Source organism: Ptychodera flava, chromosome 8 (genome assembly GCF_041260155.1).
Source record: "Ptychodera flava strain L36383 chromosome 8, AS_Pfla_20210202, whole genome shotgun sequence".
NCBI classification, from domain to species: domain Eukaryota; kingdom Metazoa; phylum Hemichordata; class Enteropneusta; family Ptychoderidae; genus Ptychodera; species Ptychodera flava.
Genome location: NC_091935.1, coordinates 40,896,537 through 40,909,138, shown reverse-complemented (window position 1 = coordinate 40,909,138; position 12,602 = coordinate 40,896,537). Strand labels below are relative to the sequence as shown.

The window sequence follows — 12,602 nt, the reverse complement described above, 5'->3', positions numbered from 1 at the left end:
TGAAGAGTAATAAAGTCTTCCACATGTTAACGCAAGGAGAGGTGAAATCTCCTAATGTTGGATTTCAATAATAAAACTGTAAAAGAGTAACTATAATCAGCGTGTGTTGACGAGACTCATGAGTAATATTGACCATTGATGTTGTCTGTACACGGGCCGGACCGCGGACCGTTTGCCGCATGGCGCATGATACCAGTTTTTTCAATACAGCCTTTACAGGAAGCTTGAGAGTCGTGTCATGCGTCTCTGTGGACAGAGAGATACCCGAGGGTCATACCCCCGTATCATTCATCAATTATAAAAGAGAGCAGTTACACCATGGAGGTAGAAGGAGTTTTAGCCTAAGGATTCTATTCGTCCGCTTGCCTCCGTACCTCCTCGGAGGTACGGAGGCAAGCGGACGAATAGAATCTAGACTAAAGGAGTTTAGGGTCGTATAAATATTGAATAGAGCTCTTGTTCATCACATCGGGTTTGAAAGAATGGGTTGAGAGGGGTGAGACTGTGAGAGCGCACTGGGCTGTAGCTGAGGATGACAATCTTGTTTTTGTATTTAAGCGGCCAGTTTTTTCCAATAAGGGACGGACCGACAGATCTTTGAGACTTTGGAGGGGTTGGTCAAAAAAAAAATTAAAGCAAAAAATTAGGAAATCTTCAGACAAGTTTGCAAAAAAAAAATCAGAACAAAAATAAAAAGATAAATCTGACATTTTTCTTAGAAAAAAAATAACATGACTCACTTGGAAAAATTTTTTTCAAAAATTTCCAGTTGTAAAAAAATATTCACAATCTGATTGTGACCATCTCACCTCCCAATATCTACTGGTCTGTCCCTAAAAATAGTGAATTATTGTATAGTTTCTATCAGGGTTACCCAGGCCAGGTAGAGTAACCATGGTTCTATTGTATTTACAAATGTGATGAAATAGTAACATCAGTTTATACTGCTCATGACCCCATGGAACATACACACAAATCTAAATTTGCCTTAGTTTCAACGAAGTTATAGCAGTTTTGAACTGGTTATGTTACTGTGATCGCCTCAACATAAATCTTACACGAGATACAGGCTATTTCCAATTCTATCAGTGAAGGGCCTGTTGCTTATGGACTTGTGATTTTTTTTCACAACAGTTTCTTGTTCTATGCCCGAAAGTTGAGATAGTTTTCAGCTTGTCAACTCAGCCTGAAGACTGCATTTAATGCAGTTTTCACAGTTATTTTATTGTCAAGTGAATTTTGGTTTAGATTAGAATTCAAATGTGTACATAATTTTCGATGTACGTTTGCACATAAATTACACATAGAATATAGTGAAAATATCATCAAAAGTTACAGCGGTTGGCTTTTTAATTTACTCCCATGTTAAATTTTATCCTTTTCCTGCAACAAATGGTTCCTAAAATTTACATGACATCATCCACAATATAGATGGGCTGTCACTGAAGGATTGCTTTATACAACATGAATTCAAATATGTGCCAAGTTTGAACACTGCATGTTAACAACCCTTTGGATAGCAATATGGCAGCACATTTATATCTGAAGCTTTTCATCGCCAAATTGGCTGATGTGGAGGCACATCTCTTCGCCAAATAAAATTTTAAAGGCGTATTTTGATTTGGTAAGCCGCAAGAGAAATACCTTTCAAAATTAAATTCTTATAACTACGACTGAGCCAAAAAAAAGTTTTAACTACTTGGGCAGGGACATTTTTTGAAGTCAGTGAAACAATCTCAGAGGACAATTAATAGTAATCAGACATCAAATCAATGTACAAATGACAAAGGAATTCAACAAGTCGATAATAAATGGATTTTAATACACTACATCACAAAAGGGTCAGGAAATGCCTAAATTTTCATGCCAGTTGCTCTGTAAGTTATGTATATCAGCACATAGACATTATAAGCCAATAGGTATTTTTCAATGATAAACATTTCTGGGACAAGATTGCTTACTATATCACAATTTATCAATTTTTTAGCTAAACTTTGATCTTAGAGTAGAGGGATCCAGTTTGAGTCAATTTGCCACTACATTTGATTGTCTATTCAAAACTTGTATTTTGGTAGGCACCCTTCTCAATCCCAGGTTCTCGCATTAGCGAATGTGTCAACAGCCCATTAACAGTCTGTCATTCTATTGTTTTCCATTGAATATTTCGTCAAGTAAATAATATTTATACAAGATAAATCTGATAATTGAGCGGGGGCTTTAACTGTTCCGCAAATGTAATACCACATGCCAAGTTTATCATTCAAAATTTCAGAGTAACAAGTTTTTTTTATCAAGATGGAAAATATTACCCAGAGTTCAAAATCCTTCATCAGTCATCTCTCTGTATATCCATGAATTCTTTCACAGCAGTACAAGGAAAGATCCATGAATTCTTTCACAGCAGTACAAGGAAAGATACAACACAGTTATAAAATGCTGCAATTCACTGAAGTTGTAAATGGTAGGCTCATCAAGGTTGGGGTTTGGTCCATCATCTCAGCTTTGAATGTTGACAGTGAGTTTCACTATCAGTGGATTCAGACTCGTGTGTCACTATAGCAACGACACACTGTACATCAGGACTACGAACATTGAACATTTATTCCTGGAGATACTTGATCAGTGTTGGATAAAAGAATCAAGTTTGGCTTTAAAAAGTTATTAGCTGATAAAAACAAATTTTGTATCAAACTCCGATCAATATTTATAAAATATAAAGTTTAAAACGGATGAGAAGAATAAGCCAAAAGTTAATGAATTATCTTCTTTATCTGACACTAAACATGGTATTCCTCATTCAGCTGTTTTATGCACTTGTCTATGGGGATAATGTAGCAAGGTGTTTATGTGCACTTGTCTATGGAGATAATGTAGCAAGGTGTTTATGTACACTTGTCTGTGGAGATAATGTAGCAAGGTGTTTATGTACACTTGTCTGTGGAGATAATGTAGCAAGGTGTTTATGTACACTTGTCTATGGAGATAATGTAGCAAGGTGTTTGTGTACACTTGTCTGTGGAGATAATGTAGCAAGGTGTTTATGTACACTTGTCTATGGAGATAATGAAGCAAGGTGTTTTTGTACACTTGTCTGTGGAGATAATGTAGCAAGGTGTCTATGGAGAAATGTAGCAAGGTGTATGGAGAGCAAGCTAATCCATCCATGATATTCAAACAAGTAAACAGACACATGATAGCAATTATGTGACAAAATAGTCATGGTTTAATCATTACAAATGTTACTTCTACAAGGGTACAAATTTTAATTTCCAAACTGGTCATTTTTTCAAAAATACTTGCAGTTGACATTTTCATTTATAAAACCAGTTATGTACTTTTTTGGAAGTTGAAACTTTGTTTCTAAATTGACTACTTGCCTTTATTTCTATATTGAACTTTTCACAAAATTTTTCAAGAACTTTAATTTCTTCAAAATGTGAACTTTGTTTTTTTATTTTCAAATGTATGTTAATTACAAATCAAAATACTGATGAAAGCAATATCACAGCAGATAGAGAGTTTTGTTTCATGCATACATTGCTTTTTGCATAGAGTAGTTTCCATTGACAAATATGTCATTCAGAAAGTAAACTGTTCTAGTCTAAGTTTATCTGCCATCTTCTATGTACTTGTGCCAATCACTATTTTTTGTAGTCCATGAAATGTTGGAGATGTCTTTCACTCACTGTTGATAACTTCACATTCCTATGGTAGAACAGAGAGTTAAAGATAAGAATTCTGACAATTCACAAAAACTACCGTCAATGACGCTGTACCTTCTCTAATGTGTGGCCAGGTCAGGTAATTGGTTGTTGGCATGGCGTTATGGTAAATAGTTGATGATGTAGGGGCATGAGGTGAGATATGGACCCAAAGAACCCAAAAGATGATTAAATACATCAATCAAAAAAAATTCTAAGCTACAGTATAAACTGCCGAAAGATAGTTCAGTGTGGAAAAAGGGTTAAATAATTCAGAAATAAGAATTAACAGTCCAAAATAGTAATGACGCACTTCCCTACTGACCTGAGTGCATGTGAAATACACAACCTGGCATCTGTAAATTAAATGTATACCAAGTGATCATTTTAAGTCACTTTTAACTGTTTTTAAGGGATATTCCAAAGAGTCCTGTGGAAATGATGAAAAACGTTTATCTGGTCTTGTGTTTGTAAAACCTCATGGCAGATAATTGTCATAGTATTCAAAAGATATTAAAAGTGAAGAAATTACTGTTTTTAATAGGCATATTTTCCTTGAAATACATGACCGTGTAAAGAATATATGCTAAAAGTGTTTAAGAGTAAATTTCTTTTCAAAAAATAATTTAATCTGTGACCAAAGGATTTTTATTCTTTGAGTTTACAAATTCAAACATTGCAATTTGTTCAATCATCTTGTGCAGTGCAAAATTTATAAAATGACTGAAAAATATAAAAAAAAATGGCAGAATTACAGTCTTTGTGATGTAAAATCATGGGTTGACATCACGAAAATTGTTAATCTGTTCGAAGTACTTTCTATAATTTAAAAAAAAAGTTCATGCAGAAACGGTAACATATATTGTCAGCAATGTAGTGTTAATTTTGACTTTACATCAAAATATGCCTTTGCTGGATACCAAATATATAGGGCGAAATATTAAAATCAGCCATGTTCAGCAAAATCCACACAACAGCATTGATCCTTTTCTAATTTGATTTGATTTGCTTATGTTATCCTTGTATGACAGTCAGTACAATATGGAACTTGAACACAACACAGTGAATAAGTATGCTGTAAATGAAATGGTGTGGCTGCATCCACACGTAACAATAGGAGTGCTGTTGTCTCTCACCCCTCATTTCCAACCTGTCCCATCCCTGAAAAATAGTTTGGTCTTATATTTATAATGTTAATAATTTCTGTATTTGTTAAAATGTGCGCATCTCAAAAACTTTTGATCATAAACATTTTCATTGTTTTTCATAGCTGACCAGTCAGTTAACCTGTTATTTTGAATATTTGCGCATTTTTTCTCAGTATTTGACATTTTCAGAATAGCTTCTTATTCAATTTGTCATTTTCTAAAAGTTAAAATGCTCCTTTGTGTGGTCAAGCTTTCCACAAGCATCAAATGTTGTACTTCATATAGGAAGGTCTGCCTCTAGAGGGCGGGCATCATGAATAGTGTTTGTTAGTTTAATTCCTCCACATAAACTTCTGATTGTACTGTAAACATTGAACATTGAACATGGCCGCCGACTGTCTAAAACTTTCATTCATTTTCGTTCATATGACTCTGAAACTCAAGGAAACGATTGGGAAGAAGAAGAGTTATCTTGAAATATTGAGGTACTCGCCGATATTTTGCAAAATTAAATGAGAAAAAATGCAAGGAAAATGCCGACAGGCTTACACAATGACCGTTTTTCAGACTCAGAGGCATATGATCATCTGCAGATTATGCAACAGGCCCATATCACGTGAGGCCATGAGGGAATTATCCATGCAACTCAGTACCAAACACTAGCGCACACAGGTGAGCAAACACAAAGTGAGTACCCCTAACGTCAGCTCAGTAGTCTGTAATAGATCGTAGTCAACTAAGAACCTTGGAGAAAGGCTTACATGTAACACTGTGGCTATGCCGCTAAGTCCCTTTTGATTTTTGTCACAGCTCAAAATCGTTCTCCTAAACCTCAACCTGAACAATGAACACCCCCACCAGTTATGATATGACCCATCACAATGGCATGACGTCAACGGATCTTGACAGACGGAAGTATTGACAGACGGAAGTAGTTGACACCAGCATACTGGTTTTCAACTCTAATACCTTCTCTGTCTATAAATAGACACGAGAAGGTACAAAAACTGCATTCAAATGTTATCAACTTGTATATTGTAACAAGATGGAAACTGTATTCAACCATGGTTACTCTGCCCCTACCATGATTCAATTTGTAGACAAGTTGTAACATGGCATTGGGAATTAAACTTTATGAACAGGTATCATTGAATCTAAATAAACCTTTGTCTTGTTACACTTTTTACACCACTACATAACATTATTACTTAAGGTCAGCAGATTGTCCTTGTACCATATACACAAGTATAGACTGTTTCATTACGAAGGTCAGCACATTGTCCGTGTACCAAATATAAAGTATAGACTTTCATTACGAAGGTCAGCACATTGTCCTTGTACCATATATAGGAGTATAGACTGTTTCATTACTAAGGTCAGCACATCGTCATTGTACCATATACACAAGTATAGACTGTTTCATTACTAAGGTCAGCACATTGTCATTGTACCATATACACAAGTATAGACTGTTTCATTACTAAGGTCAGCACATTGTCCTTGTACCATATATAAAGTATAGACTGTTTCATTACGAAGGTCAGCACATTGTCCTTGTACCATATATAGGAGTATAGACTGTTTCATTACGAAGGTCAGCACATTGTCCTTGTACCATATACACAAGTATAGACTGTTTCATTACTAAGGTCAGCACATTGTCATTGTACCATATACACAAGTATAGACTGTTTCATTACTAAGGTCAGCACATTGTCCTTGTACCATATATAAAGTATAGACTGTGTCATTACTAAGGTCAGCACATTGTCCTTGTACCACATATAGGAGTATAGACTGTTTCATTACGAAGGTCAGCACATTGTCCTTGTACCATATACACAAGTATAGACTGTTTCATTACGAAGGTCAGCACATTGTCCTTGTACCATATACACAAGTATAGACTGTTTCATTACTAAGGTCAGCACATTGTCCTTGTACCACATATAAAGTATAGACTGTTTCATTACTAAGGTCAGCACATTGTCCTTGTACCATATATAAAGTATAGACTGTTTCATTACTAAGGTCAGCACATTGTCCTTGTACCACATATAAAGTATAGACTTTTTCATTACGAAGGTCAGCACATTGTCCTTGTACCACATATAAAGTATAGACTGTTTCATTACTAAGGTCAGCACATTGTCCTTGTACCATATACACAAGTATAGACTGTTTCATTACGAAGGTCAGCACATTGTCCTTGTACCATATACACAAGTATAGACTGTTTCATTACTAAGGTCAGCACATTGTCATTGTACCATATACACAAGTATAGACTGTTTCATTACTAAGGTCAGCACATTGTCCTTGTACCATATATAAAGTATAGACTGTGTCATTACTAAGGTCAGCACATTGTCCTTGTACCACATATAGGAGTATAGACTGTTTCATTACGAAGGTCAGCACATTGTCCTTGTACCATATACACAAGTATAGACTGTTTCATTACGAAGGTCAGCACATTGTCCTTGTACCATATACACAAGTATAGACTGTTTCATTACTAAGGTCAGCACATTGTCCTTGTACCACATATAAAGTATAGACTGTTTCATTACTAAGGTCAGCACATTGTCCTTGTACCATATATAAAGTATAGACTGTTTCATTACTAAGGTCAGCACATTGTCCTTGTACCACATACAAAGTATAGACTGTTTCATTACGAAGGTCAGCACATTGTCCTTGTACCACATATAAAGTATAGACTGTTTCATTACTAAGGTCAGCACATTGTCCTTGTACCATATACACAAGTATAGACTGTTCATTACGAAGGTCAGCACATTGTCCTTGTACCATATACACAAGTATAGACTGTTTCATTACTAAGGTCAGCACATTGTCCTTGTACCATATATATAGTATAGACTGTTTCATTACAAAGGTCAGCACATTGTCCTTGTACCATATATAAAGTATAGACTTTTTCATTACTAAGGTAAGCACATTGTCCTTGTACCATATATAAAGTATAGACTTTTTCATTACGAAGGTCAGCACATTGTCCTTGTACCATATATAAAGTATAGACTGTTTCATTAAGGTCAGCACATTGTCCTTGTACCATATATAAAGTATAGACTGTTTCATTACGAAGGTCAGCACATTGTGCTTGTACCATATATATAGTATAGACTGTTTCATTACGAAGGTCAGCACATTGTCCTTGTACCACATATAAAGTATAGACTGTTTCATTACTAAGGTCAGCACATTGTCCTTGTACCATATATAAAGTATAGACTGTTTCATTACTAAGGTCAGCACATTGTCCTTGTACCACATATAAAGTATAGACTGTTTCATTACGAAGGTCAGCACATTGTCCTTGTACCACATATAAAGTATAGACTGTTTCATTACGAAGGTCAGCACATTGTCCTTGTACCATATACACAAGTATAGACTGTTTCATTACGAAGGTCAGCACATTGTCCTTGTACCATATACACAAGTATAGACTGTTTCATTACTAAGGTCAGCACATTGTCCTTGTACCATATATATAGTATAGACTGTTTCATTACAAAGGTCAGCACATTGTCCTTGTACCATATATAAAGTATAGACTTTTTCATTACTAAGGTAAGCACATTGTCCTTGTACCATATATAAAGTATAGACTTTTTCATTACGAAGGTCAGCACATTGTCCTTGTACCATATATAAAGTATAGACTGTTTCTATTAAGGTCAGCACATTGTCCTTGTACCATATATAAAGTATAGACTGTTTCATTACTAAGGTCAGCACATTGTCCTTGTACCATATATATAGTATAGACTGTTTCATTACGAAGGTCAGCACATTGTCCTTGTACCAATATAAAGTATAGACTGTTTCATTACGAAGTCAGCACATTGTCCTTGTACCATATATATAGTATAGACTGTTTCATTACGAAGGTCAGCACATTGTCCTTGTACCACATATAAAGTATAGACTGTTTCATTACTAAGGTCAGCACATTGTCCTTGTACCATATATAAAGTATAGACTGTTTCATTACGAAGGTCAGCACATTGTCCTTGTACCATATATAAAGTATAGACTGTTTCATTACTAAGGTCAGCACATTGTCCTTGTACCACATATAAAGTATAGACTGTTTCATTACGAAGGTCAGCACATTGTCCTTGTACCATATACACAAGTATAGACTGTTTCATTACGAAGGTCAGCACATTGTCCTTGTACCATATACACAAGTATAGACTGTTTCATTACTAAGGTCAGCACATTGTCCTTGTACCATATATAAAGTATAGACTGTTTCATTACTAAGGTCAGCGCATTACCCTTGTACCACATATAAAGTATAGACTGTTTCATAAGCTCTCATATTTTGTCTTAAGTGCCTAATTTTATCATGTATCATAATATACCATGAAAAAGTATTACAGATGAAACAGTCAAAGAGTGTTTACTTTTGAATTGATAAACATAACTGTTTATTGATGTTTATTGATGTTGAATCAGTCAAGTCATTGAAAAGTGGGGAAGTAAGGGTTTAATTAAGTTGTCCAAACTCATTACATACATATTTCACTATTTGAGACAAACTGGATTAATAATACTACAAAAAGTTTTTAGAATCGCTCGGTAGTTTCGAAGTACACACTTTCTGAAAAAATTCTGTTAAAAGGATGATATAGATACAATTGTAGATCTAAGACAATGTGGTATTTTCCTGTTGGTTTCTCTGTAAAAGATAACGATACCGCCAATGATACAGTGTTGCTCACATTTGATCAGAATTGGTACATACCGGTATTAGTATTGTTACAAGAGATCAAGGATGAATATTGTTTCTATCTGTTCAGTGCAGCAAAATTCTGTGTTGATGTTATAACAATGATTTCTACACAATAAAACCAGGAAAACAAGAATGACAAAAGCAAATAAGGTCTGCAACATAGGTACTGGAGGTCAAATTTAGAAACATGCATATCAACTTCTATAGCAATGGGACAAGCAGATCCTACATACATTAGCAAATGTCAATAAAACAAGTCATCGCTGATGACACAGTCCCCGCTCACACCATTAATTGTGATGCACATGCACACTACAATACAATGTCTGTGTGCCAAGTTTGAATGAAATCTGTTCAGAGATAGTTATGGTTCAAAAACATGAAAAAATCACAACAAAATGGCCGCCTGGTGGCCATATTGGAATGTATTGCAAAATAAATTGACATGCATATATATGCCACAGTACTTTATCTGTGTACCAACACTGAATGAAATCAGTTCAGGGATAGTTGAGTTATGGTTCAAAAACAAGAAAAAAATCGCAATAAAATGGCTGCCAGGCAGCCATATTGGATCGTATCCCGTAATAAATTGACGTGCATATATATACCATAGTATTTTATCTGTGTACCAACATTGAACAAAGTTGGTTCAGGGATAGTTGAGTTATGGTTCAAAACCATGAAAAAATCGCAATAAAATGGCCGCCAGGTGGCCATATTGGATTGTATCGCAAAATAAATTGACATGCATATATATGCCACAGTACTTTATCTGTGTGCCAACATTAAATGATATCGGTTCGGGATAGTTGAGTTATGGCTCAAAAACATGAAAAAATCGCAACAAAATGACTGCCAGGCAGCCTTATTGGATCGTATCACGAAATAAATTCACGTGCATATGTATGCCACAGTACTCTACCCTTGCACACAGTTTGAAAAAAATTGACTTAGGGATGACAGAGAAACAGCTGCTGACGGATGGACCGATAGAAGGACGGACGGATGGATGGATGGATGGACACGACCCAATCTATAAGTCCTCGCCGGATTGCATCTGTGGGGACTAAAAAATCAGCCACAGATGGCTTGACAAAAAGAAAAGGTGGGAGAATGGGGAAAAAATAATGCATTTCCTACTGATGCCAAATGATAACCAAGCTGTCAGCTGGCCGTCGCTTTTCATCTTCAAGTTATTTCACTGCAAAATGGTTACAAACTTTACAGAAAAGGCATGGTAACTTTTTCAATCAAATTTTTTCTGATGAGAAGATCTCGCTGCCTGTTCAGAGTAAATTATAACAATTTACATCATGTCCTTGTCCTTTTTATACCTCAATTTCTGCCTCACTCTTTCTTGCTCATACATGTTGGTTTGTGTGTTCTACAGGTAAACAAGTCATTGCAACCCTTTTCCTGCCAGACAGTATAACTTCCCCCATCAGCCAAGTCAGTAAAAAGCGGTATTGAGCCAAAACATGGCGTATTTTCACCCACTTGGCTTGGTCTATTATAGCATCTTTAGTCCAAAAAAATCAAGTTTACAGTATTTATGTTTTATGTATTATGTTAAAATACACCATATGGAATATGTTGTGTTTCATTAATTTTAACCATGTTGGCCTGATGGTGAAATATGGACTTGGCAGGAAAAGGGTTAATTACAAGTCCTCTGAGAGGAAAGAGTCTCTTCATTAATTAAGTCTGTGATTGAAAATACTGCAATACAGATGGGGCTTAATGGCCAAAAATGAGTTCCATGGTGGTGAAACATAAAACCAATGTAAGCCGCCATACTAATTACAAAAGGTCATTAAAATGAATCAATTAGTACTTAATCGACAGGATGCTGCCAAACATTTTTGCATCCTACCCTAACACTGACAGATTATCACCGGTACCATATTTCATAAAAGTTTGATGCAGTACTTTGGACATTCACCCTAAAAACAAAAATCCATTATTTAAATGCAAACTAGAAATTAATTTATATATATAAATGATACCACTAAGTGGTATTGATTTGTATTTACAACACTATGAGATCAAAACCTGTACCAAGTTTCATCAACTTTAATGCAGTATTTGTGGATATATCACTCTAATTAGGAAAGTTAATTACATATGCAATTACAAATTAATTAACTTGACACTGATAAATGTCTTTTTCACTGTTAAAGCAATATAAGCTTAACATCTGTACAAAGTTTCATGAAATTTGATGCAGTATTTCTTGACATATCAGACTAATTACAAAAATTCAATAATTGACATGATACTGCCACATGCTGTTAAACAAATTGATGTGCATATGTATGACATAGGTCAATGTCCTCAGGGAAAGACACTTATTTTTTTATCCACCTGCCCTTTCGGGCAAGTGGGGGGTTTGGTTCACTTGCCCGAATTGGAAAACCACTTGCCCAATATAATTTACGTGTTTAAAAAAAGCTAAAACATTGGTTTTTCATTTCACGCACTTTATTTTGAAAATTATCATGTTATCGTGAGAAAATGTCAGACATTCTCATAGGGTTCTCCTCACACTTCTAAGAGTGCTGGATGGCTCATTTATATTAAATTAATTATCAAAGCCCCACTAGCTATCATTTAGCATTCTTTATGTGATTTTACTTTTGAACTAAAACAAGTTTTTGGGAATGTGCTCTTTGAGGGGTTGGAATACAAGTATTGTTAACTGCCCAGTGAGACTGCATGTGCAATTTTGAACAAGAAAAATAATAAATGTGTGCCCAAACGTAAAATGGCACCCCATGCAAATACAGCAAAGACAGTGTACACTGTGCATATTTGCATTTGAATATTTACGGAAACAACAATGTAGTCCATGTAATGCATAGTGTTGAATGTTTTCAACTGCTACAAAAATGCTTTGTTTTCTTTGTAGTATGGTGGGAAATCAAAATAATGGTTAAAATGTAAATTTACTTGTCCAATTTTTCACTAAAGAATGTT

At 35.2% G+C, this 12,602-nt stretch overlaps 1 protein-coding gene across 1 annotated transcript in view; it reads right to left on the bottom strand.

The window, feature by feature from the left end:
- Positions 1 to 3,200: 3,200 nt before the first annotated feature.
- LOC139139353 (nucleoporin NDC1-like) overlaps positions 3,201 to 12,602 on the bottom strand; it is a 40,676-nt gene continuing 31,274 nt past the window's right edge. Inside the window, exon 14 of the mRNA XM_070708234.1 lies at positions 3,201 to 3,705. Within this exon, the coding sequence (XP_070564335.1) occupies positions 3,642 to 3,705 (64 nt within the window). The 3' untranslated portion in view covers positions 3,201 to 3,641. The remainder of the gene's footprint in view (positions 3,706 to 12,602) is intronic.